The sequence below is a fragment of the Gracilinanus agilis genome, chromosome 2 (assembly GCF_016433145.1).
Source record: "Gracilinanus agilis isolate LMUSP501 chromosome 2, AgileGrace, whole genome shotgun sequence".
Classification (NCBI taxonomy): domain Eukaryota; kingdom Metazoa; phylum Chordata; class Mammalia; order Didelphimorphia; family Didelphidae; genus Gracilinanus; species Gracilinanus agilis.
In genome coordinates this window covers 349030239-349055581 of record NC_058131.1, presented here as the reverse complement: position 1 = coordinate 349055581, position 25343 = coordinate 349030239, and the positions used below count along the sequence as shown (strand labels likewise).

Sequence of the window (25343 nt, the reverse complement as noted above, 5' to 3'; positions counted from 1 at the left end):
GGAGCTCCATCTGCAATGGTAATCATTAGTAGTGCCTGAACATGAGAAACTGCTTTTCTTTCCTCCTTAAAGTGACCCTAAGAATCTTAAGAAAAACTGTGAGCCATGTGAAGTTCATAACACCCTTTATGAAAACTCATGAATCTTTCAAGGTATATATTAAAAGAGCCCAAGGTTATTAATCCTTAATGAGGTATCATTTTTGAGGAGATGGAGAAACTAAGACCTTTGCTGGGTGTGGCAGCTCATGCCTGTAAACCTAGATAACAGGCTTAGGCTGGTGCACCTTGGGAGTTCAGAGTTCTGAGATACAGTGTCTATCCTTCTAGGGTCCATACTAAATTCAACATGAGTATTCACTGAGCCTCAGGAGCAGGGAGCCACCAGGTTGTCTAAGGAGGGACAAAGGGCCCTAGGGTGCAAATGGAGCATTTCAGAGTTTCTGTGCTAATCAGTAGTCAGAATGGGTCCATAAGTAGCTTCCTAGCTATATGACGCTGGACAAGTCACTTAACCCTAATTGCCTAGCCATTATTGCTTTTCTGTCTTGGAACCAATTCACTGTACTGATTCTAAAAGAGGTTAGGTTTGTTTGTTTGTTTTTTTTTTTTAAAGAAAAGAATGTCTAGGACAGAGTTTTCCCATCCTATTTTTTCAATCTCACTAAGGTTGCATTGAAATTCTTTTTTTTTTTTAATTTTTAATTTTAAACCCTTAACTTCTGCGTATTGGCTCCTAGGCAGAGGAGTGGTAAGGGTAGGCAATAGGGGTCAAGTGACTTGTCCAGAGGGTCACACAGCTGGGAAGTGTCTGAGGCCGGATTTGAGCCTAGGACCTCTTGACTCTAGGCCTGACTCTCAATCCACTGAGCTACCCAGCTGCCCCTTGCATTGAAATTCTAAAAAAAATAATAATTGGAGTAATCTTAATTAAAAGATAATAACTGATAGTACTTTATGTTGTATGTCTTGAGATACAACATTGATAGGATGTGGTACAGAAAAGACTATTGGTAGCCCAAGTGCAGTTCATAGAATCAGCTGATGTTAGAACAGGATGAGCTCTTAGGAGATTAGAACATCTGTTCCTTATGCTGCTCACATTTTATAGAGGAAGAGACATAGGTCTAGAGAGAAGTGATTTGCCCAGGGTCACACAGCTAGATAGTAGCAGAACAGTATCAGAATATGGGTCTTTTGACTCCTAGTCCATGCATTTTTCTTTCTACCACAATCTTAGTTAACTGTAAAAGATGAGAGCAGCCATATGGTACATCATACAATGTGCTCAATGTTTTTTTTTCCATCTGTTACTCAGGTCAAAAGCTAGGGCTGAATTAGTGGCCATAGGAGAGGCAGTCCTGTGAAGCTACCTTGATACTGCAAGGAATCCTTCTGGGCAGAGTTGAATTGGAATCTATTGTTTAAACATGTTTTTATGATTGTTGTAATGCTGGTAAATGAAAGGGACCAATTTCTTCTGGAAGCTGAGTAGAATCTAGTTCTGGTGAATAAAAACCCAGCAGTGAACAATAAAAGCAATGAAAGTAGATGCTTTGGTGAAGCGGACAGTTTGGGAGAGGAACAGGGTCCTGTCCCAAGCCCCTATATTAAATCTTGGAGAGAAAAATATATAGAAACCTTTCTCCAGTGTGTAGGACAGTGGAAAAAGCCAATTCCAGAAGACTACTTGGTAGCCCATGGATAGTTGTAATTAAACCTGCATTTTAGTATTATCAATGGCAGAGATTTGTCAGTGTTTCAAAGCTTGCACACACCTGAGAAATACCTGGTTTAAAAGGCTCATATACTTAGTGCAAATCTTGGCTCTACACATGAGCAATTCATTCTGTTAGGAATGTGGAAAAATAAACCTAACAGGATCTAAACAATGATGACTGTTAAGATCTAAAGTCCAGCTGATCCTCCCCTCACCCCCTTTCATTCCCCAAAGCAGTTCCCTTCATTTTCAGTTAATTTTCAGAGCATTTCCATAGCATATCTTGGAAAATATACTCACTACAAACAAAGGAAAAAAACCTTTAATGAGGAGGCTTTCCAAATATCTTACTCACAGATAACACTGTACTAATTAAACCTGGAACACTGTAAGGCCACTTGCAGTGAATTCGACGGTGATGCAAAAAGAGATTGCTGTAAAACCATACAGACTGAAAAAATTAAGTTGATGGAAGATGTGTGTTGCTTGGACAGTTGATGGGCAAGAATTTGGGCTGGATTACATTTAGAAATTTAGCAGTGCTTTTAATGACCCAAACTGAAATCTCTCTCTAGCAAGTCTTCTTTTAGTAATACAATATATTGGTGAACTGTGGCACTGAGGGATATTAAAATCATCAATGGTAGTTAGTTACCTGCAAGGAAAGGAAAGATGTGTGGTGGGCATAAGTGATTGGAAATGACTTGTGCATGAGAAGTGATGTAGAAGACATTGAATGTGTCTGTATGAAATCAGAAAAAGTGGATAGCGCAAGAAGGTCCCTTTGAACTTAAATCTTCTGTTCCAAAGAGGGACAATCATAAATCCTTCATAGGTTCTCCCATGATAATAACATTTGAAGAGGGATCCTCTATGGAATATTTCTAAGAAAACATGTATAAGAGTCTCAGAGGATGAGGGACAGTTGTGATTTGCACTAGTAAGGTTATGTCCCCACTGACGAGTGAATGTAAAATTGTACCATATAAGTACCTACTTAAATATGCAATAATTTTGAGCTTTTGAATCCATCAAAATGTGAGGGATTTGATTGAATTGGGGAGTCACAAACTCATGTGGTCAGAATTATACTTAAGGAAAATTGCTTGGACAGCAGTATATAATGATCAACTGTAATGGGAAGAAGCTTGAGGCAGAGAGACCTATAAAGAGGTTGTTGAAATAATTTGACCGAGAAGTGATAAGGCCCTGAACCAAGGTGATAACTGTGATTGGAGGGAAGAGATTAGGAGAGAGAGAGATACTGTGAAAACACAAATGCATATATTTGGATATGTGGAGTAAGGGGGAATGAGTAATTCAGGATAATGTTGAGATTATGAACTGGAGACATTGAAAGAAGATGATAATGCCTTTTGCTAGAAATAGGGAGAATTGGAGTATGTAAGTTAGGGAGGAGAGAGAATGTGGGCATTTTGAAACATAGTGAGGTTAAGATATTTCTGGGATGTTGAACTGTGAAATGGCCAGTAGGGAGTTGGTAATGTGGGAATAAAGTTCAGTGGAGAGACTGGAGCTGGATATATAGGTCTGGAAATCATCTGCATGGAGATGATAGCTAAAATCACAGGATCTGTTGACATTACCAAGAGAGAGTATAGAGAGAGGAGAGGGCTCAGGCAGAAGTTTAGGGAACGTCCAGTTAGGAGGCCAGGATCTGGGTCATTGATACATTGTTAAAGTATTCTAGAAGGGCAGAGCTGCAAGAGAACATAGGGATCATATAGTCCCAAATCATCATTTTACAGATGATAAACTGAGTTCTAGAGAACCGAAGTTACTTCAAGGTCACATATTGATTTCTTGCTCAGTTTTTCTGTTTTTTTTCAGTGCGTTGCTCTCTCCATTGCAATACAAAAAGAGAATTCATGTTTATATAACTCTTTAGAGTTAGAGGATGCTTTACTAAGATTACCTCATTTTTAATCTCACCAGCATTACTCAGAAAGAGGCAGTACACTGTTATCCCTATTTTGCTATTGAGAGAACTGAGACTGAAAGATTTAATAACTTGGCTGAAGCCACAAAACTCTTATATGACAGTTAGCATGTAACATAAATTCCATGTTCTTTTATGTTGCCTTTTTCTTTGTGTTGATGTTCATCCACATTGTACATTTGAGTGACATGGACATTTGGTTCTTCTAGCTTCTGTTGAGACATCTTTGGATTACTATTGAAATTAGAGAATTGGAGACAGAAGGGACCTTAGAGATCATCTAATTTCAGCAGCCTCACAGAAAAGTGGCGGAGAGAGAGGATAAATGACATATTCAGGATGTTACTTAGTAAGTCAGTGGCAGAGACAGAAGTAGGACTTTTACTGAACTTCTGGAAAATGCAGAACATTTTTTCATGTGATTAATAGCTTTGATTTCATCATCTGAAAACTGCCCATTCATATCCTTTGACCATTTATCAATTGGGGAATGACTTGGATTCTTATAAATCTGACTTAATTCTTTATATAGTTGAACAATGAGACCTTATGAGAGAAATTTGTTATAAATTTTTTTCCCCAGTTTGTTGCTTCCCTTCTAATCTTGGTTGCATTGGTTTTGTTTATAGAAAAACTTTAATATAATCATAATTATTCATTTTACATCTTGTAATGTTCTCTATCTCATTTGGTCATAAATTTTTCCTTTTTCCTCCATAGATCTGACAGGTAAACTATTCAATGTTCCCTTAATTTAGCTATATCACTTTATGTTTAAATTATATACATTTTGGCCTTATATTGGTATAGGGTATGAGATATTGATCTAAACCTAATTTTTGCCATATTTTCCAGTTTCCCCAGCAGTTTTTGTCAAATAGTGAGTTCTTATCTCCAAAGCTGGCATCTTTGGGTTTAGGACTGCTAAGGTCATTTACCCCCAAGTGGATTCTGTTGATCTATTCTATTTCTTAGCCAGTACCAAATTGTTTAGATGATGACTGCTTTATAGTACAGTTTCTATTCTTTTTTAAAAATGTTTTTATTTCATTAAATATTTCCCAGTTACATGTAAAAAAGTTTTTAACATTCATTTAAAAAATTTTTATTTCCAAAATTTCTCCCTCCCATTCCTTTCCTCCTTGAAAAGGCAAGTAATGTGATAGTGATTATACATGTAAAATCATGCAAAGCATATTTCCATGTTAGCCATGCTGCAAAAGAAAACAGACCAAAAAAGAAAAAGTATGCTTCAATCTGCATTCAGAGTTCATCAGTTTTCTCTGTGGAAGTACATAGCTGAACTAATGAAGTCTTGAAGATGGCTTCATTTATTTTATTTTTTCAATGAACTAAAATCTATTTTCTCTCCTTCTGACATCCATCTCCCACTGGGAGAAAAAATACAAAAAAAAGAAAATGTCTTGTAATAAATATGAAGTCACTCAATACAAATTTCCCACATTGGTCATGCCCAGAAAATTCAGTCTTGACCTTGCACTCATTACCTTTCTGTAGGGAGGTGGGTAGCATGTTTGATCATGAGTTCCCAAGTCTCTCAAATATACTTTTCTTTACAATAATAATGTTATTGTATAAATTGTTCTCCTGGTTTTGCTCACTTAACTTTGCATCAGTTCATATGATACTTTCACAGGTTTCTCTGAAATTGAACTCTTTATCATTTATGGAAACCTACAAATATTCCATTACATTCATATACCACCATTCTTCAACTGATTGGTTTCTGCTTCTCTGCTACTACAAAAAGAGCTGCTATGATTATTTTTATGATTTATGAACATGTATTTTTATTTTTCTGTACATGTTTCCTTTTCCTGGTCCTTTTGAAGTAGACATATGCTCAGTTTAGTGACTTTTTGGGTATAGTTTCAAATTGCTTTTCAGAATGGCTTATTATACTTGTTTACAGCTCTACTGATAGCGTATTAATGTCCTCATTTTCCTACATTCCAATATTTCTCATTTCCTTTTTTGTTAACTTTCATTCTGATGAGTGTGAAGTAGAATCTCAGAAATGTGCATTTCTCTAATTAGTGATTTGGAGAATTTAAAAAAATTTTGATTGCTCATAGCTTGGATTTGATCCTTAGAAACATGTCTGTTTATACCTTTTGATCATTTACCATTTGGGGAATGGTTCCTGTTCTTATAAGAGTGTGTGTGTGTGTGTGTGTGTGTGTGTGTGTGTGTGTGTGTGTATTTTACATCTTGGAAAAAAATCGTTACGTTTTGTGCTTTATTCATTATGGTTGCAATTTTTGTGGCATAGATTTTTTTGTCTGTTTTTCCCCTGGGTAGGATAGAAGAGCCTTTTTTGATCTCCTAAGAAGGCAGCCCCATTTGATAGAAAGTCTGACTCATCACGTCCATTTGCTCTTGAACTTTCTAGTGTTGTGACCTAATATAAGGCAGTTCTCCCTCATGCATACTTTTTCTCAAATGATGCTACATTACCCTTAGTGATATGAAAACTTTGAAAGATAATGGAATGTATGTGAACTGGAATGACCTCCAGGAATTGATGCAGAAAGGAGCAGAACCAGGAGAAACTTATAAATGGAGACTGATGCACTGTGGTACAATTGAATGTAATAGACTTTTCTACTAGCAGCAATGCAATGATCCAGGACAACTCTGAGGGACTTATGAGAAAGATGCTATTCACATTCAGAGAAAGAACTATGGAACCAGAAATGCATTAGAAAAATATATGCTCAATCACATAGTGTGATGGGGGAATGTGATTAGGTTTTGATGTTAAAGGATCACTCTACTGCAAATATGAGTAACATAGAAATATGTTTTGAACAATGATACATGTATATAACCCAGTGGAACTGTTTGTTGGTTTGGGGAGGGGGGGAGAAGAGAGTGGGGAAGAGGGGGGGATTGTGAATTATGTAACCATGGAAAAATATTCTAAAGAAAAAGACTACATCACTAAAAAAAAAAAAAGAAAGATAATGGAATAGAAGAGCTTACAGGCATAGAGAGAGAAAATAGGAGGCCAGGGAACTAGAATTGGATTCCTGACAAATCTTGTCAGTGCTATATTGATTCTGCCATATTGATACAACTATGCTTCTTGAGAGGCACCAGTGAATGCTGCAGTTTTGGACTTGGTTTTAGGGATGTAATGGAAATAAAGGGAATATGAATATGGACTTGGGTTTGACTGCTGCCTCTGACATCAACTTTGTGATTATAAGTCACCCTCTCTCCGAGCTTGAGTTTCTTCACCTGTAAAATGGAGATGCTAATAGCATTTACAGGTATATTGTGAGAATCATATGAGATAATGTATGTAGAAAGCATTTTGTAAATCTTAAAAGTACCATATAAACTTTAACTGCTATTATTATCTTTCTTCTTCTCCAAGATGCTTGGATCTTTCATTTGCTTTCTGGTCATATTAAGTTGAAGTCTTCATCTTTTTCCTAGTCTGTGGCAGTATCTTATTAAATGGCTTCCATTGATAATCTTCTCAACCTCTTCAATCCATCTTTTACACAGCTGTCAAAATCCTCACCCTAAAACACAGATATTTGACTATGTTATTCACTGGCTCAAAAAATCCTTCTTGGCTTTCTATTGCCTGTAAATTAAAAAAAAATATATTATCAAGCCTTGCACTTATATAATTTACAATCTGGGTCCAACTTAGTTTTTCTGAATTCATATTATATCTCTTTAGACATTCTCTACATTCTGACCAAATTGATGTACCCTGAACCTCATATTCCATCTTGAGGCTCAGAATCTTTTTCCCAGCTGTTCTAGCTGAAAGCTTGGCATATATCTCCTCCTCATCTTTGGTTCCCAACCATTAGTTTAGTTTCAAAAATCAGTTTGTGTATTAACTCCTAGAGAAACCTTTTCTGATTCCCCTCAAGGGCCTGTTTTCTTATATTAGCTTTTTACTTAATGTTACTGTTGCTTTTTGTTTTTACATCATAGTCCCCCACCTGTTTTTTTGTCACACAAGTTATACTAAGCAAATATCTTGAATATTCCAGATTCTATATACAAAGGCCTCTTCTTATTCTAGATTCTACATCCAAAGGAAAGGGGAGGTGTATTTTATATTAGTTCTAAAGCATTGAGATGATTTATTACAGAGTCCCCTGTTATTTTATTTATTTTACAATTTTTTCCCATGTGGTTCCATGATTCATGTTGTCTCCCTCCCCTTTTTCCTCTCTCCTCCCAGAGTTGACAAGCAATTTCACTGGGTCATACATATATTATCACTCAAATCCTAATCCCCTGCTTTTTAAAGTGTTATTTACCATTATTAGGTTCACTGTTTATATTCTCGTGGTTCTGATTCCTTTACTCTGAATTACTTTATATAAAGCTTCCCTTATTTACTCTGAATTCTTCATTTATCATTTCTTTTGGTATAGTAATATTATTCTATTACATTTTCATTGTTTAGAAGTTACCAAGTTGATGGGGGGGGGTGCACATTCTGTTTCTGATGATTTGCTACCACGTAGACTATGAATATTTTGTGTTTTATAGGCCATTTTGTTGTTTTTGTTGACCTCCTTAGATTAAATGTCTAGAAGTGGGATTGCTGGGTCAAGGGTATAAACAATAGAGTGATTTTTCTCAAATTTAAATTGCCATTTACTTATGTGCCATAAATCAACATAAAAAAAGGCATGTCTTGTTAAGACCATAGGAAATACAAGACATGCATGTCTTTATTTGTTTGTTCAAATAACTGCTATTGGGACAATTCTGAAGGATATATGACAAAGAATGCTATTTACCTCTAGAGAAAGAACTGTTGGAATAGAAATGCAAATCAAAACATATGACTTATTTGTTTATTTGGGTATATAATTTGGGGTTTTGGTTTTATAAGATTATTCATTTACAAAAATGAATAATATGAAAATATGTTTTGTGTGATAATACATGTATAACCCAGATTGAATTGCTTGTCAGCTCTGAGATGGGGGAAGGAAGAAGGAAGGGAGACATCATGAATCATGTGACTTTGGAAAACTTATGTATAAATTTATCATTAGAATAAAATAAAGATAAAATTTAAAAAAACTGCTTTTGAGTTAAACAGATTCTCATGTTGGTGTTATAACAGTAGGCTAATGTACTTGTATTTGAAACATGAAATACATAGTCAGTCTACCTTGAGCAAATCTTGAATCCTAGTCTTTACATCTGCAAAATGAAGGAGGTGGGGCTGTACCAGAATGATTTCTGAGGCTCTTTTAGCTCATACATTTTATTTTGTACTTCTAAACTTTATTTAGGATAAATTCAGGTTGAAAAAAAAATACCCCTATTATTTAAAAAAAGGTAACGTTTTCAGTGTCACTGTTATTATTGCCATCAAAGTTTGCTTCATTTTTCAGTTCTTTCCCATTTCCCCAAGCCTATTGGATTGTTTTTGTTGGGTAACAGATGACTAAGGGCTGACCGTCTAGTGTAGATTACAGTGTTTTTTTAAAATCCCAAACCTAGGATTACATAAATTTGGCCATTGGCTGTAAGTAAAATAGGACATCTAATTCTAGGTTGTCTTGTCAGGATGGTGCTTTTTAATTAACTGGTTTCTATGACAGTAAGGTTGAATTAGGGATTGTTTTCAAGCTTTTATCTAGTGGTTTCAGTTAAAAATAATATTTCACTACAGTGAAAATGGTGTGGCCTGTGGGACAGACCTATTGCTATATAAGATAACGTGTTATGGACTCCTTTCACAGTCTGGTGAAGCCTATGAGTCCTTTCTCAGAATAATTTTTTTATTATTTCTTAATAGGAGAATTAATAAAGATTTTATTTTATGAATTATATGTAATAATAACAAATTTCCACATAAGTTTCCCAAACTTATATGATCTAAATTATCTCCCTTTCTCTCTTCCCTCCCTCTTCCTGGATCTGGCAAGCAATTTGATCTGGGTTATACATATTATCATGCAAAACATAATGATAGTGTTTTTAAATATATGACAAAAATTCATAGAGTTACAAAGGAAACCAATTATGTTTAAAGACAACAAAATATTTAAAAACAAATTTTAGGATCCCAAGGTTAAGAAATCCTGTTCTACAAAATATCTTGTATTCCAGACCTTTTCGAGACACAGGCCTCACCCCCAGAACTGCTTCTAATATACTCTGCACTGATTTTGTTTATTGAAAAGCTTTTCAATTTTATGTTATCAAAATTGTCCATTTTATTTTGTGGTTACCCCCTATCCCTGTTAAGAATTTTCTTTTCCTCTAATTTTTTTTTTTTGTGTGTGTGATGTAACTTAATTATATGGACATATGGAGCTTATTTTGGTATATGGTGTAAAAATGTTGATATCGGCTTAATTTGCCAGGCTGCTTTGCAGTTTTCTTACAAGTTTTGATTGAATAGGGAGAGTCTTACCCTGGGAGTCGATGTTCTTGGATTTACTGAACACAGTCCTCCTATGTTCTGGAATGCTCTTATGGGTCTCGTTAACTAATTATCAACTTTTCTAATTTTTAGTCAATACCAAAATAGTTCTGATTACTGCTTAATAATATAGTTTAAGATCTGGTAATGTTAGATCTCTTTTGTTTCTACTTGTATTTTTTTTTCTTCCAAAGTTATTGACCTTTTTTTTTTTAAACCCTTACCTTTTGTTTTAGAATCAATATCAGTTCCAAGACAGAAGATTGGTAAAGATTAGGCAATTGGGGTTAAGTGACTTGCCCAGGATCATACAGCCAGGAATTATCTGAGTTTAGATTTGAACCCAGGACCTCCTGTCTTCAGATCTGGTTCTCTATCCACTGAGCCACCTACACACCCCACCATTTGTTTTTCCCGATGAATTTTGTTATTTTTGTCTAGTTCTATAATATAACCCTTTAAGTTTGATTGGCATGGCATTTTATTTTATCTGTAAATTATTTAGGCAGCATCATCATTTTTGAAAAATTGACATGATTAATATCACAAATTATTTGTCTATTTCTGTAAAGTGTTTGGTAGTTGTATTTATTTAAGTCTTGGGTGTGTCTTTAAAAGTAGACTCCAAAGATATTTTGTATAGCTTTTTTTATACCCTCCTGTGCTGGGTTTTGGTTGAAAGGCTGATTCTTTAGGGGTGTATATGTTTTTTTTTAATAGGTTGCTAATTTACTGATGTTATTGTTTTCAATTAATTTTTAGTTGTCTCTGCTGTCATTTTAAGAATTATCTTCTGCAAATAGCAGTAATTTTAAATTCTTTTTGCCTTATACTTATTCCCTCACAATTACTTTTCTTTTTTTGCTATAGCTAGTAGCACTCTTATCAAATAATAGTGGCAAAAGTGAACATTCTTGTTTAACTACTGATTATATTAGAAATACCTGTGTCTCTCCATTATAAATCATACTGACTTTTTTTAGATAGTAGATGCTGATTACTGTATTAAGGAAGGTCTCTTGCTTTTTAGTGTTTCTGAAGGACGCTAAAAAATACCTGTCTTAGTTCTTAGGAGGGAGAAAAAAATTTCCATGTATGTACATTATTTTCTAAAAGGTTTATGGTGGCCTAGGGTAGTTGTCACTTTTATACATCTTTCCAAATCTCTTCATACTTAGATATAACTTTAAGAACTTGTAAATGAAATTCACATAATCGATAAGCCTATATTTATATGATATGCATATTTCTTCTATTTACTTGAAGTGAGTTGCAAGCCATGAAAGACCCATCTCTGAAGAATTAAAGTTGAGTCATTTTAAATAAAATAGGCCCATGGTGGAAGAAATGCTTAGGTTGCAATGTATTTTTGCAATATTGAAATGATGTAAAGTAGGTGTTAAACTTCAGTCCTCAAAGTTCCTGAGTACAGTCAAACTAGAACTAGATTTAAATGTAATTGAGAAATGTTTAAAAATAGATGTTAAACATGTAGTTTTATATGTCAGTATGTGGCCCATAGGGATCATTTCTAGTTGAGTTTGATGCCATTGGTATAAGGATGTCATCAGAGAGATGTGAGTTGGCTTTTTAGAAGGATCATAGATTTAGAACTAGAAGGCATCTCAGAAGCATAGATCTAGTCAAATCTTTTCAATTTACAGATGAGGAAAATGAAGTCATTGACTTGAGGCAACCCAGATACTCCTTTGGTATCCATAAAAGATGTAAAAAAAGACTTAGAGTATATTAGTTGGACCCCCTAAATTTTAGCTGACATGACAAGAGCCGAAGAGAATAAGAAGGTATACTTGAGCTGCCATTTGCATCATTGGATGAAGTATCCACATTAACAAGACCATAGATCCATCAGAGTACCTTGTTTACTCACATTTTATTCCTTTAAACATTAAAATCATAGAACTTTAGAATTAGGGAGGAGTCTCAGAAATTTAGTTCAATTTCCTCTTTTTGGTGGTGGAGGGGGGAAATTGAGATTCAGAGAGGGCAAATCACTTGCCTACTATGGTCACACACTGAGGTAGTGACTTAAGACAGAACTGGAACCCTGGTCTCTTGAAGCCTAGCCCAAAACTTTTTCTGTTTTTCCCCCAGTACTTTTTCCATACCTGAAATGAAAATCAAAAAAGAGTGCTTTTTGGTTCACCCAATTCCCAATGTTGCTTAAATAATTGATCCCTGTGTTAGAAACATTAAACACCAGGACAACCAAACATATTTGCTTAATAGTGATTTACATTTAAATTAATTTTAATGTCTGAAGTAGCACAACATTTTTTTCAGTTCCTCTTTTCAAGTTACCATCAGAATTATTACATTATCTCAAAGTTTCAAGGACCTGAGTGGCCAGCCTATACGGAAAAAAACAATCCTTCCTATAATATACACCAGCAAGTGGTCATCCAGCCTGGAGGCAGCCCGTTCCACTTTTAGACAACCCTAATTTTAAAGAAGTACTTCTTCACATCAAGGCTAAATTTGCCTCTTTGCAGTACCCATTCATGGTTCCTAGTTCATTCTCATTCACTTTCTAAAAAAATAGCAAATGTTATTTTAATAGCCACCCCCCCTCTAAGTATAGCTATAAAAATTTCCTCAGTTAATTTTACAGGAATCGTTCAACAAACTATCATAACTATCTGTAACATAAGCACAAGATGCTAGTGTCCTTCAAATAAAGTTATACATCAGTTTAAAATATATACATATATTACACATTTGCAAGTATTTTAAATCACCCAAGTTTTTCTGTAGCATAGGGTCAAGTGGGAATAAAGGGCAGTCCACATTCATGATGATGATATGAAGGTGAAATGATTTCAGTCAATTTCAGTCCTTGCTCATATTCTAAGTATAACCATAGTGATAAGACCTAAAACATAAGCAGCCACTAATTTCTGATTCACACTTAAATGGAAGTAGTGAGGCACTAGAGATTCTACTTCTCCCAGTGTGGGAAGCATCAGAGCTGCAATGCACACTATTCCCAGGAAGACAGTTAATAAACTAGGTCCCGATGAGCCAGTCCTGTTTTCCGTTTGACACAGCATCTGCTCAAAAAAGACACTTTCTGCTAAGTGTTCCTTTAACCTTTTTTCCTCTTCTTCCTTTCGCTGTTCTTTAGCCGACGGCAGAAGGGTAGCAATAATCTCTTTGCGTCCTAAAGGCTTCCCCTGGCTTTGTTCCGAAACTTGAAGCCGGAATTTGTCTATTACATCATAGTGACAGGGCCGGACATCTCTGTGACGAATGACGATGTCCACGCAGCACTGAGGCTTCACCGCCCCCGCAGCGTCCACCACCACGTACTTGATGGGGGTGGTGCACAGCACTTTGAACTTTAAGGCAAACTCGTAAGGATTATAGAGAGTCAGCACCTGCTTGTGGGTGGACTGGTCGTCCGCATAAAAGATCAGCTCCGTGGGGAACACGAACACGGGAAGATTGCCTTCCCCTAACTCGGGCTGCCGTGGTGGCTGCTGCATTGGCGCGGAGCTCCCGGGCCGCTGCCGCCTCGCTGCCCCTCGCGAATCTCTTCTCCAATTCAGTTAAAAACCCCAAAGCATTTTCCAGTCTCCCTCGGCTACGGACTGAACGCGGCTCCTCCGGCTCGATCCCTCCCCCCTGCGAGGCGGGGACAACGACGCTTCTCTAGTCCTTTGTCACCGCCTGGGGCTGCGCTGGCTGCTGGGATACGGGAGGACCCCGTGGCGAGGCGGCCGCGCAGCACTGCGTAGCGGCTTTTTGGGCGGAGCTACCGTCTTGGGGAGCGCGGCGGGAGGCTGAACTGCGGGAGGGAAGGGAGCGAGGGAGGGCAGAGAGGGGTGGGGCCTCCGCGGCGCTGCAGCGTCATCGGCGGAGCAGCGCCCCGGCTTTTCGAACCCTTTCTCCTCCAGGCAGCCTGTGCTCCTCCATTTATCTGGCTCTGCTTTTTTCTACCCTGCATTAGTTCGGAAAAGTCTTTGCAGATTTCCTCGTATTGTTTTTAGAGGCTCTTTTAAAGCTTTTTAGTACTTCATTACGTTAATGTGTTTGACTGGACCTGGTGAAAATCTTTGAACAGTTTTTGATAACATGGAAACATTCAGCTTGTTCCCAGCAGTGGGTTTTTGGTTCAAAGATGATCTGTTCTAATTAATTATTATTTTTACATTCTTTTTCTTTTTATATTTCGAGTTCCAAATTCTCGATCTTTTTCCCCTCACTGAGAAGGCAAGCAATATGATACCCATTATACATGTGAAATCCAGCAGATATTTTTACAAATTAGCCATGGGGGCTGGGGGTGGAGGCAATTTAAAAAAGTGAGAAAATTATACTTCTTTTTGCACTCAGTTTATCAGTTCTCTCTTTGGAAGATGGATAAGCATTTTTCATTATGATCCTTTGGAGTTATCTTGCATCATTGTATTGATCAGAGCAGGCTTTTACAATTAATCCACATTACAACATTACTATTATGTGCACAGCCATCTTCTGATCTCATTTCACTTTTTATCAATTCGTGTTGGTCGTGCCACATTTTTTTCCCCTGAAGCTATTCCCTTCTTAATTTCTTCTAGCATAATGGTACTCCATCACTATCTTTTGTTACAACTTGTTCAACTATTCAATTGATGGGGATCCTCTCAAAGAACTTATATAAATATTTTTGCACATATAGTTCCATTTCCTTTATCTTTGATCTCTTTGGAGTACAAATCTAGTGTTGAGTCAAAGAGTATATACAGTTTTATAGCTGCTTGAACAGTTACAAATTGTTCTTGAGAATGATTTGATTAGTTCATAATTCCAGTTTATCAGTGTATGTATTTTCCGTCATCCTCTCCAGTGTTCATCATTCCTGATGGGTGTGTGGTGATATCCCAGAGTTTTAATTTGAATTTCTGTAATCAACAGTGTTTTAGAGTGTTTTTATTTCAAATGACTTGATAGCTTTGATTTCTTCTTCTGAAAGCTGCTTATTCATATCCTTTGACCATTTATCAATTAAGGAGTGGCTCTTATTCTTTATAAATTTGACTCAGTTCCCTAGATACTTGAGAACTGAGGCCTTTATCAGAGAAACTTGCTGTAAAAATTTTAGATATTGTTTATGGTTAATGGGACCTTTTAGCAAAATGTAATTTCTTCAATTATCTCTTTTAATTAGGTCATTTTTGCTTTTGTTTGTTCTGAGATCATGACACTGCTCTATTTAGGCTAAAGCATACTAGATTCTGTTCCAGCCCTTTATTTGAACTCTGTCCATCTTTCTGTTTAAAGTGTGTTTCTTGTAAACGGTATATTGTTGGATTCCATTCTGCAATCTGTTTCTCTTTTATGGGTAAGCTTATCCCATTCACATTTATAATTACTGTATGTTTTCCTCAATCCTATTTTCTTCTGTTTATCCTTCTCTTTATTTTGTCCCTTGTTTGATCCTCAAAAGTTTGTTTTGCTCCTCACCATTGTCTCTCTTAGTCTACCCTCCTTTTCATCATTCCTGCTTATCTCTTATTTCCCTTGCCTCATATTTCCCTATTGAGTCAGATTTTTATACTCTTCTGAGTGTGTGTATTTTTTCCCCTTCCTCTTTGAACCAGTTCTGATGAGTGAGGTTGAAATGTCTAACAGCAAGCAGCCTTACTACTCTCATTTCCCTTCGACTATAAAAGTTTTTCCTTGAATGCCTCTTTTATGTAAGAAAAATTTACTCTTTCTACTTTCCTCATCTTCCAATGCAATCCCTTTTTCTATCTTTTTTTTAGATCATCTCTACGTAATCCTCTATATGTAGATCCCTAATAATGATAAAGTTCTTAAGAGTTAACAAATATCATCTTCCTGTGTAAGAACAGTTTAAACATATTGAGTCCATTATGATTTCTCTTTCATGTTTACCTTTTTATGCTTCTTGAGTTTTGTTTGCATGTCAAATTTTCTGTTCATTTCTGGTCTTCAAGAATTCTTGAAAGTTCTCTATTTCATTAAATATCTGTTTTTTTTTTCTCTTAAAGATTATACTCTGTTTTGCTGGGTAGTTTATTCTTGGTTGTAAAATGTAGGGATTAAAAATTAATGGTTTGGCTAAAATATATGAAAGTTATAAATAACGTGGTTGCTGATTCAAAGGATTATTGCTCAAAGTTGAAATGACTTTAATAGCTTTTATTTACAAAAGGGGCAGAAAGAGTGAAAGTAGAGAAATACAAAAGCGCAGAAAAGACATTAGCCTATCTAACTAAATATTGCACAGGTGCTCAACTCAACCAGCACTTGTTAACTTCAGCCAGAATTAAACTCTCTCCAGAAGACAGGAAGGGAAAGCCAGCTTTCCACTCACCCAAGTTCCCTCTAAGAAGCAGGTTAAGATGATGATTTGAGCTTAAGGTGCCTCCTGAAGCTGACTTTCTTCCTTTAGCCAACCTTTTTGAAGTTGACTTCCTCCCCAGCCACAGAAATTCAGGGCCTTTTATATTGGCTTCTTGTCCCTTCCCCTTTTCACAAGGGCCAATCACAGCTTCCAAATTGCCCAGCACTGCCTACCAGAGCAGTGTCTGTGGGATCCACTTCTCACCTTCTGGAGGTGAGAATTCTCATCGAAAGGGTTCACAGTTTCCTGGCTGATTGAGTTCCTGAGGTGAGCTCCTCCACCCAATTCAAGCCTTGTGTTGGTAAAAGGTAGACAAAAGAAAGTTAATCCTGTCTTTACAATCTCATGAGGTATTAAGTAGAGGTATGTAAGTTGTTAATCAAAGTGTTAACTGCAACTAGGCAAAGAGAATAAAGGATTCCCTTTTTACAAGTGTAAACTCAGAATAGATAGAGAACCAAGAATTTCCTTTCAGAAGTCCTAGCTTCTTTGCCTCTCAGAACATCATTCCAAGCTTTTTCATATTTTTTTTAAATTGCAAGATTTTGTGTTATTTTTACTAAAGCTCCATAATATTTGAATTATTTTTTTTCTGGCTTCTTGTAATATTTTCTTGGACTTGAGAGCTCTGAAATTTGGCTATAATATTTCCAAGTTTTCATTTTGGGATCTCTTTTAGGAGGTGAATGGTGGATTCTTTCTATTTTACTCTGAAAAAATCAGGCAGTTTTTCTTCATAATTTCTTGAAATACGATGTAAAAGTCCCTTTTTTATGATCATGGCTTTCAAGTAGTATAATACTTTTTAAAAACCTCTTATTTTCTGTCCTAATAACAAATCTAAGACAGAAGGACAAGGGCTAGGCAAACAGGGTTAAGTGATTTGTCTAGGTCATGTTTAATCCCAGTCTTCATTGCCCTGGAGAGCAATCAGGTAAGGCATTGAGAGCTCTAATTATTCCTAACTATACTGTTTTTGCTCTGTGGTCTCCTCTCCCTTTTTCCTCCTCCTTTCTCTACCTGACTCCTACCCTCCTATACTTATCCCTTCTGATCTTGTTCACATCACTCACTTAGTCTCTAAAATTTCTAGAACTTTTGTGCTTCCCTTTCCATTTTTCTAGAGCTGCTGCCCAGCAAGGCAGGATAAGTAGTCCCTGCTATCTTCTTGCCATCCCTACCCCTCAAAGCTCCCTACTGTGCAAATGCCCTGCTTTTGTCCTTTAGAGGGACTGCTTTGCACACAATATACACTAAAAAGTAGGACCCTAGCCTAGGAGCTGGGTTGTCATTTCTGCTGCCAAAGCACAAAAATTGCATTAAACAAAAGAGGGTCTTGTTGGCATCAGTTCAGCCGGAAATGGTGAAAAGAAAAGCAATTTGGAAAAGAAATAGGGCATTCTAGCCTGGGAACGGAAATCAAATGGCCACTCTTTCCTTCCCAGGGCAAGGGAAGAAAGTGTATTTGCAAAGTTACTTTTAAATCCTCTCCAAAACTCCTCAGCACATGGCTATGAAACCTGACATAATTTTTGACCAGCTTTTCCCAGTGTCTCAAGCCCAGATTTTTTGCAAAAAGGTAAGGCTGAAGAAATCTGTTAAGGAGGAAGAAGTTCTGCAGAAAGTCTTTATTTGGGTTAAAAGGCTAACTGAGCAGGCCCAGTTGCCTTTTCTCTTCTCTTTGGAGAAATCAGGACCACTTGTAAAGATGAATGAAGATTTGGTGCAGGGAGTAAGAAATTTCTATAGAAAAAATATTCCTCATTCATTTCCATATTGGATTCCAGGTCCAGGGTAACTTTTTAGCCCTTTCTGATCTGGCCCCTTTCATTTTACTCATTTGAGAGCAGTACTAGGTAATGTGGCAGTAGCCATAGCTGTGGCAACCCTGAAAACAGTTTTTTGTTTTTTTTTTTTTTTTTTTTTTTATCAGTAAGAGGCAGCCATAATGGTTAAACAGCATTTCAAAAAGTATCAATGATAATTTCTTTTGAAGCTTCTAGCTCCAATGAAATAGGATATGACAGGATACATTCCCTTTTCACCCCCTCGGTCCTTTCCTTTTCTATAGCTATACCTTTATATGTTTTACCATCTTCCTTTTCTTTTATGCATGCTTTCCACAGCCCCTTTTATGCGTGGGGGCTCTCACTCTGTTAATTCTTTTCTCTATTCTCCCTCCTTTCTCCAACTCCTTTCTGCTTTTCCCTCTCTGTCAGTTTGTCTCTTCCCTTATCCCTCCCTATCCCTTTTCTCTTTGCATTCTAGAAACTAGAATGTACCTCAGGTATCACATCTGGTCCAACCCCCTCAGTTTGCAGATAAGGAAACTGAGGTTCAAGGAGGTTAAGGAACTTGCCCCCAAATACAGATTTTTATAAAATTTAGACAGATTTTGTACCTAAACCTTCTGGCTTGGGTTCCCTCTTCTTTCCTCCTTTTTGTCTTAGTCTTTCCTCTACCTCCCTCACACCTTTTTCCTTTCTCTTCTTCCTTCCAACTCTTTGTTCTGAATCTTAAGAGATATTATTATTTAATAGAGTCCTAGAACTGGGCAAAAGGGGTTCAAATACTTCCCATGTTTATTACCTGTTACACCACTCAATTCAGTTAAGGATTTCATCTATTATGGCACTGTCATAGGTCCAAAGGAAAAATTAACAAATACCTGCCCTCAAGGAGACTATAGTTTTATCAAGGGAGACAAAATGTGCCATAAGATTGTACAATTAATATCGGGCAGCACTCAGGGTCAGAGACCTGGGTTTGGATCCCAGCTCCTCTACTTAATGATTTACTGGCCTTTCCAGATCAGCTCTAGGACTTAGTTCTAGGCACTAGTTTGAATTTATCAGCCAATAATCATCCTTTATCCATAATCAAAGGAAAACATCCTTGAAATCTTATTCCATGAGAATCAGTTAATACCTCTGGGGGAGGACATTTACTTTAAAGAACAGAAGACTGAGGGGGGAACATGATCATTTGTTCTCTTTTACTTCAGAGCACAAAACTAAGACTCCGTTCAGATTATAGGAAGAGAGATCTCAGCTTGATATAAGAAATTCCCACAATTAGAACTATCCAGGAATAGAGTGGGCTGACTTGGAAAGTGAACTCAAGCAGAGGCTGAGTGACCGACTTCTCTTTGGGAATATTGTAAGGGGTGGGTGTTGCCTATTTCAGGTAGTAGTTGACCTAGAATGACCTCTTCCATCATTTCTAACTCTTAAGATTCTGTAATTTGACTTAAACTACTATACATATTTCTTAAGCACTTAGTATGTACAAGGCATTATGCTAAGTCCTAGGGATACAAATAAGGAGGGAAACAACCTTTGCCTTCTAGGAGCTTATAATCTACTGGGGGAAGAACACAGAAAATGAAGTTGAAAGGGGAAGGAGCCAAGGATACCCAAGTGGGGGGCAATGAGTGGGGCATGATGGTGAAGCCGAAGCTGAAGCCACACAGTGCAGCTGAAGATAAATGAGAAACTGGCTGGGTTTCTGGGCCTTCTACAAAGGGAAGCTTTGGGGATCTCTTGCTTTACCCTCCATCAGAGGGACAGAGGCAGCCAAGGGTCCTGGTGAGGCTTGAGGATTCTCTCAGCAGTTACTGAGGGCTCTTTGTATGCGGAGCATATACTCTAGCACCATGGGCAGATGCAAAGGAAATAGATGATTTTTTACTGTCAGAGAGGACAGAAAAAGCACATGTGAAGGCTTGAGAGCATTCAAAGAGACCAACTTTAAAGCACAAAGCACAGTGGTATGGATTGTCTCCATAATATGATGAAAGGTTCTCTGAGTGCTGTCTTCTGGCATTCTTTATTTCAGACAGCTTAACCCCTCCCCCCATATTTTTTCAGTCACACTGTGACTTATGCTCCTTGTTCATTGAAAGCTGAGATGATGTGATTGGCAGCTTTTCTTGAGCGCTGAGTTACAATTTGGAGGTTTGTACAATTATATTCCTTTGGTTTCTGTAACTCGTTGACTTGGCAAAAAGAGTGTTTTCTGATAAGAATGGTTTGTCAGTTAAGTAAGAATGATAGAGGGGGCAGCTGGGTAGCTCAGTGGATTGAGAACCAGGCCTAGAGGTTCAAATCTGGCCTTAGACACTTCTTGGCTGTGTGACCCTGGGCAAGTCACTTGACCCCCATTACCTAGGTATTGATTCCAAGATGGAAGGTAAGGGTTTTAAAAAAAAAAAAAAAGAAAGAAAGAAAGAATGAGAGAATGCTTAATTTGGGGCATGGTGTAGGGCATTTCAATTAAATAATGAAAGTCATAATCCCATACATGTGCCTAGAACTTAAGTTTTACCAAGTACTCTCAAAGACATTCTCGTGTTTTCCTCATGACTCTGTGAGGGGTAAGCAGGGCAAATATGCCATTTTACTACTGAGAAAATCAAGGCTAAAAAAAAAACCTGCTATGAGACTAGCCAAATGACAGAAGTTATTTAAGTCTGTTTTTTGTCTCCTAGTCTAGTGCCCTTTCCATTGCACCATGCGCCCTGAAAGAGAATCCTGTATTAGAGTACCTTGGAAATGGGTCATCAGGTAATAAGAATAATACTTCATATTTACATAACTGTTTGTGGCTAGAGAGTTTCTCATTCATTGTCTTATTTGGGTCTCCCAACACCTTGCATGGTGTATTTAGTAGAAGTGGTAATATTTCCATTTCACAGATTAGAAAACCAGACTCAGTTGCATAAAATGATTTGTTCAATGTCACATACCAAAAAAAAATTTTTTTTTAAACCCTTCTATCTTAGTATCAGTTTTAAGACAGAAGAGCAGAGCAATAAGAACTAGGCAATTGTGGTTAAGTAATTTGTCCAGAGCCACACAGCTAAGAAGTGTTAGAGGTCAGATTTGAATCCAGGAGTTCCCATTTCAGGCCTGGCCCCTTTATCCTTTGTGCTTACTAATATTAACTGTCCCTGTCATATCAAATTAATGCCAGTAGCACAACTAGAACCCAGATATCTTTTGTTCACCAGTTCAGCAAGCAATCCAATGTTCTTTCCACTGCATAATGATGCCTTTTATTTTGTAGATGAGGAGCCAGAATTAAAAAAGAAAAAAGAAAAGATGGAGCATGTCTGCTGATATTTTTTTTGAATTTAAAAGTTTAATTAATTTAGAATATTTTTCCATTGCCACGTGATTCATGTTCTTCCTCCCCCCCCCCCCCCCCGTAGTCAATGAGTAATTCCACTGGATTTTACATGTGTCATTGATCAACACTTATTTCCATATTATTAATATTTGTACTAGGGTGATCGTTTAGAGTCTACATCCCCAATCATATCCCCATCGAACCATGTGATCAAGCAGTTGTTTTTCTTCTGTATTTCTACTCCCACAGTTCTTTCTCTGGATGTGGATAGTGTTCTTTCTTATAAGTCGCTCAGAAATATTCTGGATTATTGCATTGGTGCTAATAGAGAAGTCTATTATGTTCAGTTGTGCCACAGTGTATCCGTCTCTGTGTATAATGTTCTCCTGGTTCTTCTCCTTTCACTCTGCATCAATTCCTGGAGGTTGTTCCAATTCACATGAAATTGCTCCAGTTCTTTATTCCTTTGAGCACAATAGTATTCCATCATCAACAGATACCACAGTTTATTCGGCCATTCCCCAATCGAAGGGCATCTCCTCATTTTTCAATTTTTTGCCACCACAAAGAGTGCAACAATAAATATTTTTGTACAAGTCTTTTTCCTTATGATCTCTTTGGGGTATAAACCTGGCAGTGGTATGGTTGGATCAAAAGGTCTGCTGATATTTTTAATTGATATACCTATTTGGAGTTACTTATATTAATGTTTGGGGGTATTGACTATTGATTATTGAGCCTCTTCTTGCCGTTTTTGTTCCAACTAAGGTGATCCTGGGACCTGCTTTTCTCCTTCATAATTTTATCATCTCACTTGAACATCCCACATTCCTTCTGCAGTTGACTGAAGTTGGAAGCATCTCTAATTCAGTTGTTCTTGTCACTTACAAACATTTGTTTTCTTGTCACTAAAGTGCTGTAGTTGAGTATATCCTCTCCAGGCAACAGAGAGACTGAGTTAAGGTACAAGAGAAATAGAGATTGTAGAGAGTGATACAGCTGTGCTGAAAAAATGCAGTCAGCTCATGTCGAGCCAACCTCTCTAGCTGGGTGGGAACAAAAACAGCCTTGTCTCTAAATGTTTCAAGGGTTTGTTAAGAAGGTTTTTCTCCTCTTGTGGGAGACTTTGAAATGTGTTGTGTTGGGAGTGGCCTCAGAGACAGCAGGTGGATAGAGCCCAACCTCTGGACTGGTCTCTCTGGGTTTCCAACTGTGTTTGTCAGGGATTAGGTGTTCCTCAGAACTGCTTTCTGCTGCTGCCTTTTTAGAACTCAGAAATGGAGTCCATCTCTGACCTTTTCAGTCGCAAATGGGATTAGATATATAGATTTTAGAAAGCTGTGAGGAGCATTTGAAATCATCTGGTTCCACCCCTCGTTCTATAAGAGAGGATTTTTACAGAGAGGTTAATCAAAGTCATATCAGGTAAGAAGTGGCAGAGCTAGGATTTGAACTCAGAACCTTTCTGACTTGAAATCCAGTGATCTTTCCACTGCACAGTACATTTTTTCCCCCTTTCCAGTAAAAGAGAATGGAAAGCATGTGGTTAGAGAGGCAAAGCATATCAGGAACACTGAACTGTAAGTCTGGAGGCTGTATTCCAGTTCCTACTTTTGCAGTTGACTTACATGTCTTACCCTGGGCAAGTCAGTATGTTTCCATCTGTAAGAGATGATAATTTGTTGTTGTTGTTACTTAGTCGTTCAGTTATATCTGACTCTTTGTGATCCCATGGACCATATATATAGCACATGAGGTCCTTCTATCCTCCCTTCTCTCTTAAGTCTGCCCAAGCTCATGTTAATCATTTCCACAACACTATTCATCTCATCATCTGCTGTCCCCTTCTCCTTTTGCCTTCAATCTTTCCCAATGTCAGAGTCTGTCTTTTCCAATGATTTCTATCTTCTCAGCGTGTGGCCAAAATATTAAGCTTTATCAGTATTTTTTGTCTCAGATCTGTTATATGAAAATTCCATCCAAACTGTATAGTGCTTTAGAAATTAGACGATTTGACTAAATGATTTCCAAGGCCCCTTCCAGCTCTATAATTCTATGATTTATGATTTTTTTGGAGTGCCTTTTTATAACTTTGTGTTTATGTAATATTAAAAGTGTTGTTCAGGCATTCAATTTCCATTTATTAAGAATGTGTATATGTGGAAGAGGATGACATTTATTAAGTGCCCACTATGTGCCAGGCACTGTTCTATGGATATGTAGAGCACATCACATTTGATTCAAGACTTTCAAATTTGAAAGGAACCTCAGTATCCTAATCCAGTCCCCAAATTTGTAATTTAATTAGTCTTCACCTAGGCATGGCAAATATTTCTGCTCTTGGTTTTCTTCACTCTCCTACCACTGAAGATTCATAAAGAATAAAGGTTAGCATCACTTTTCACCTATTTTAATTGTTTTGTAGGAGTTTAAATATAACTTATTGAGTTTGAAAATTTAATTGAAAAATAGGTTGAGGGGAGAAGGTTTTCCATTTCACAAGGAATACCCATATAATTTGTAATAAACTTAATTCTCAGCCACAACAGAAATTTCTTGGAAATGTCTCTTCTATCATGTTGGTTCTGGCACAGTATTGTGGAGTAGTGCTTAAAAATAACTGTCCTGATTCTATGAAAGATTCTTCAACCCTGGTGGGAAGATAACATATTTCTGTATTGGCTCTGGGTAATTTTTTTGCCCACACAATCAAGTTCTTAGCACAGCCCAGGGGCACATATGCTTGTTCCCTTCTTCACCCCTACTACTCCACATTTAATGTATTTAAGACAGGAGTTGGGTTTTTCTTTTTTTCTTCTTTTTTACCCCCAATAAGTTGGGATTTTCAAAGAGAGCTTAACAACTAAGGGAAAGGAGCAGAGAAAACAGAAACTGGGCTAGACAAATTATAGGTATCTAAACTTGAACTATTCTTAGTCTAGCCATATATGGCCAACACAACATTCAGGGCTAACTACTAGCCACATATTCTCATTCATCTTTGCCTATCCCTACCTTGTGACTAGGTATCATTGCACACTGTTGAGAGGAGGCCTAGACTGCCCTTTCTTGCCTCTGGCTTCATCTTCATTTCCAGTTCCCTTCTGCTTGTAAGCTGATCCTACATCTGGCTTCTCCCTAACCAACTTCTTGGGTTAGGACTTCCTGACTTTCTTAGTTCTCTACATTTCCAAGGGTAAGCCTGTCAGCCTCTTTTTCCAACGGTACTTGGGAGACAGTTGTAAAGAAGTGAGAGAGCTGGATAAATCTCATGGTATCCTGGCCACAGGTGCATTTATCTTTCCTAATAATTGCTATTAAATTTAAAAAAAATTAATTTCCAGGGGGCTAAGTAATATTTTTTCTGGAAGGGGGGCGGTAGGCCAAAAAAGTTTGGGAAGCACTGGTGTAGAAGGAAGATGAAACAATACAGTATCATACTATAAATATTCAGCACATACCATAGTGTTAGCACCTGAATGCTTGATTCAGAATCAAGAAAGTCTGGGATCAAATCCCTGCTGACTGTGTGACCCTGGGCAAGTCACTTATTGCTGAGCCTCAGTTTCTTTATCTGCAAAATGAAGATGATAATACCTGCATACCTCATAGACTTGTTATGAGATTCAAATGAGATACATAACTTATATGGGAAATGCATCTGAGACTTTAGGATTGGCATATAAAGGTCATTTATAAAATAACTATGACAT

The 25343-nt window shown here is 37.2% G+C and overlaps 2 protein-coding genes across 2 annotated transcripts in view; one reads left to right on the top strand and one right to left on the bottom strand.

Moving 5' to 3' along the window:
- CHMP4B (charged multivesicular body protein 4B) overlaps positions 1 to 25343 on the top strand; it is a 56327-nt gene that overhangs the window by 13889 nt on the left and 17095 nt on the right. The gene's annotated exons all lie outside the window — the stretch shown is intronic.
- LOC123237455 (motile sperm domain-containing protein 1-like) lies at positions 12378 to 13630 on the bottom strand. Its single transcript, XM_044664391.1, has one exon. It carries the CDS (start codon positions 13628 to 13630, stop codon positions 12986 to 12988), a length of 645 nt encoding a protein of 214 aa, XP_044520326.1. The 3' UTR covers positions 12378 to 12985.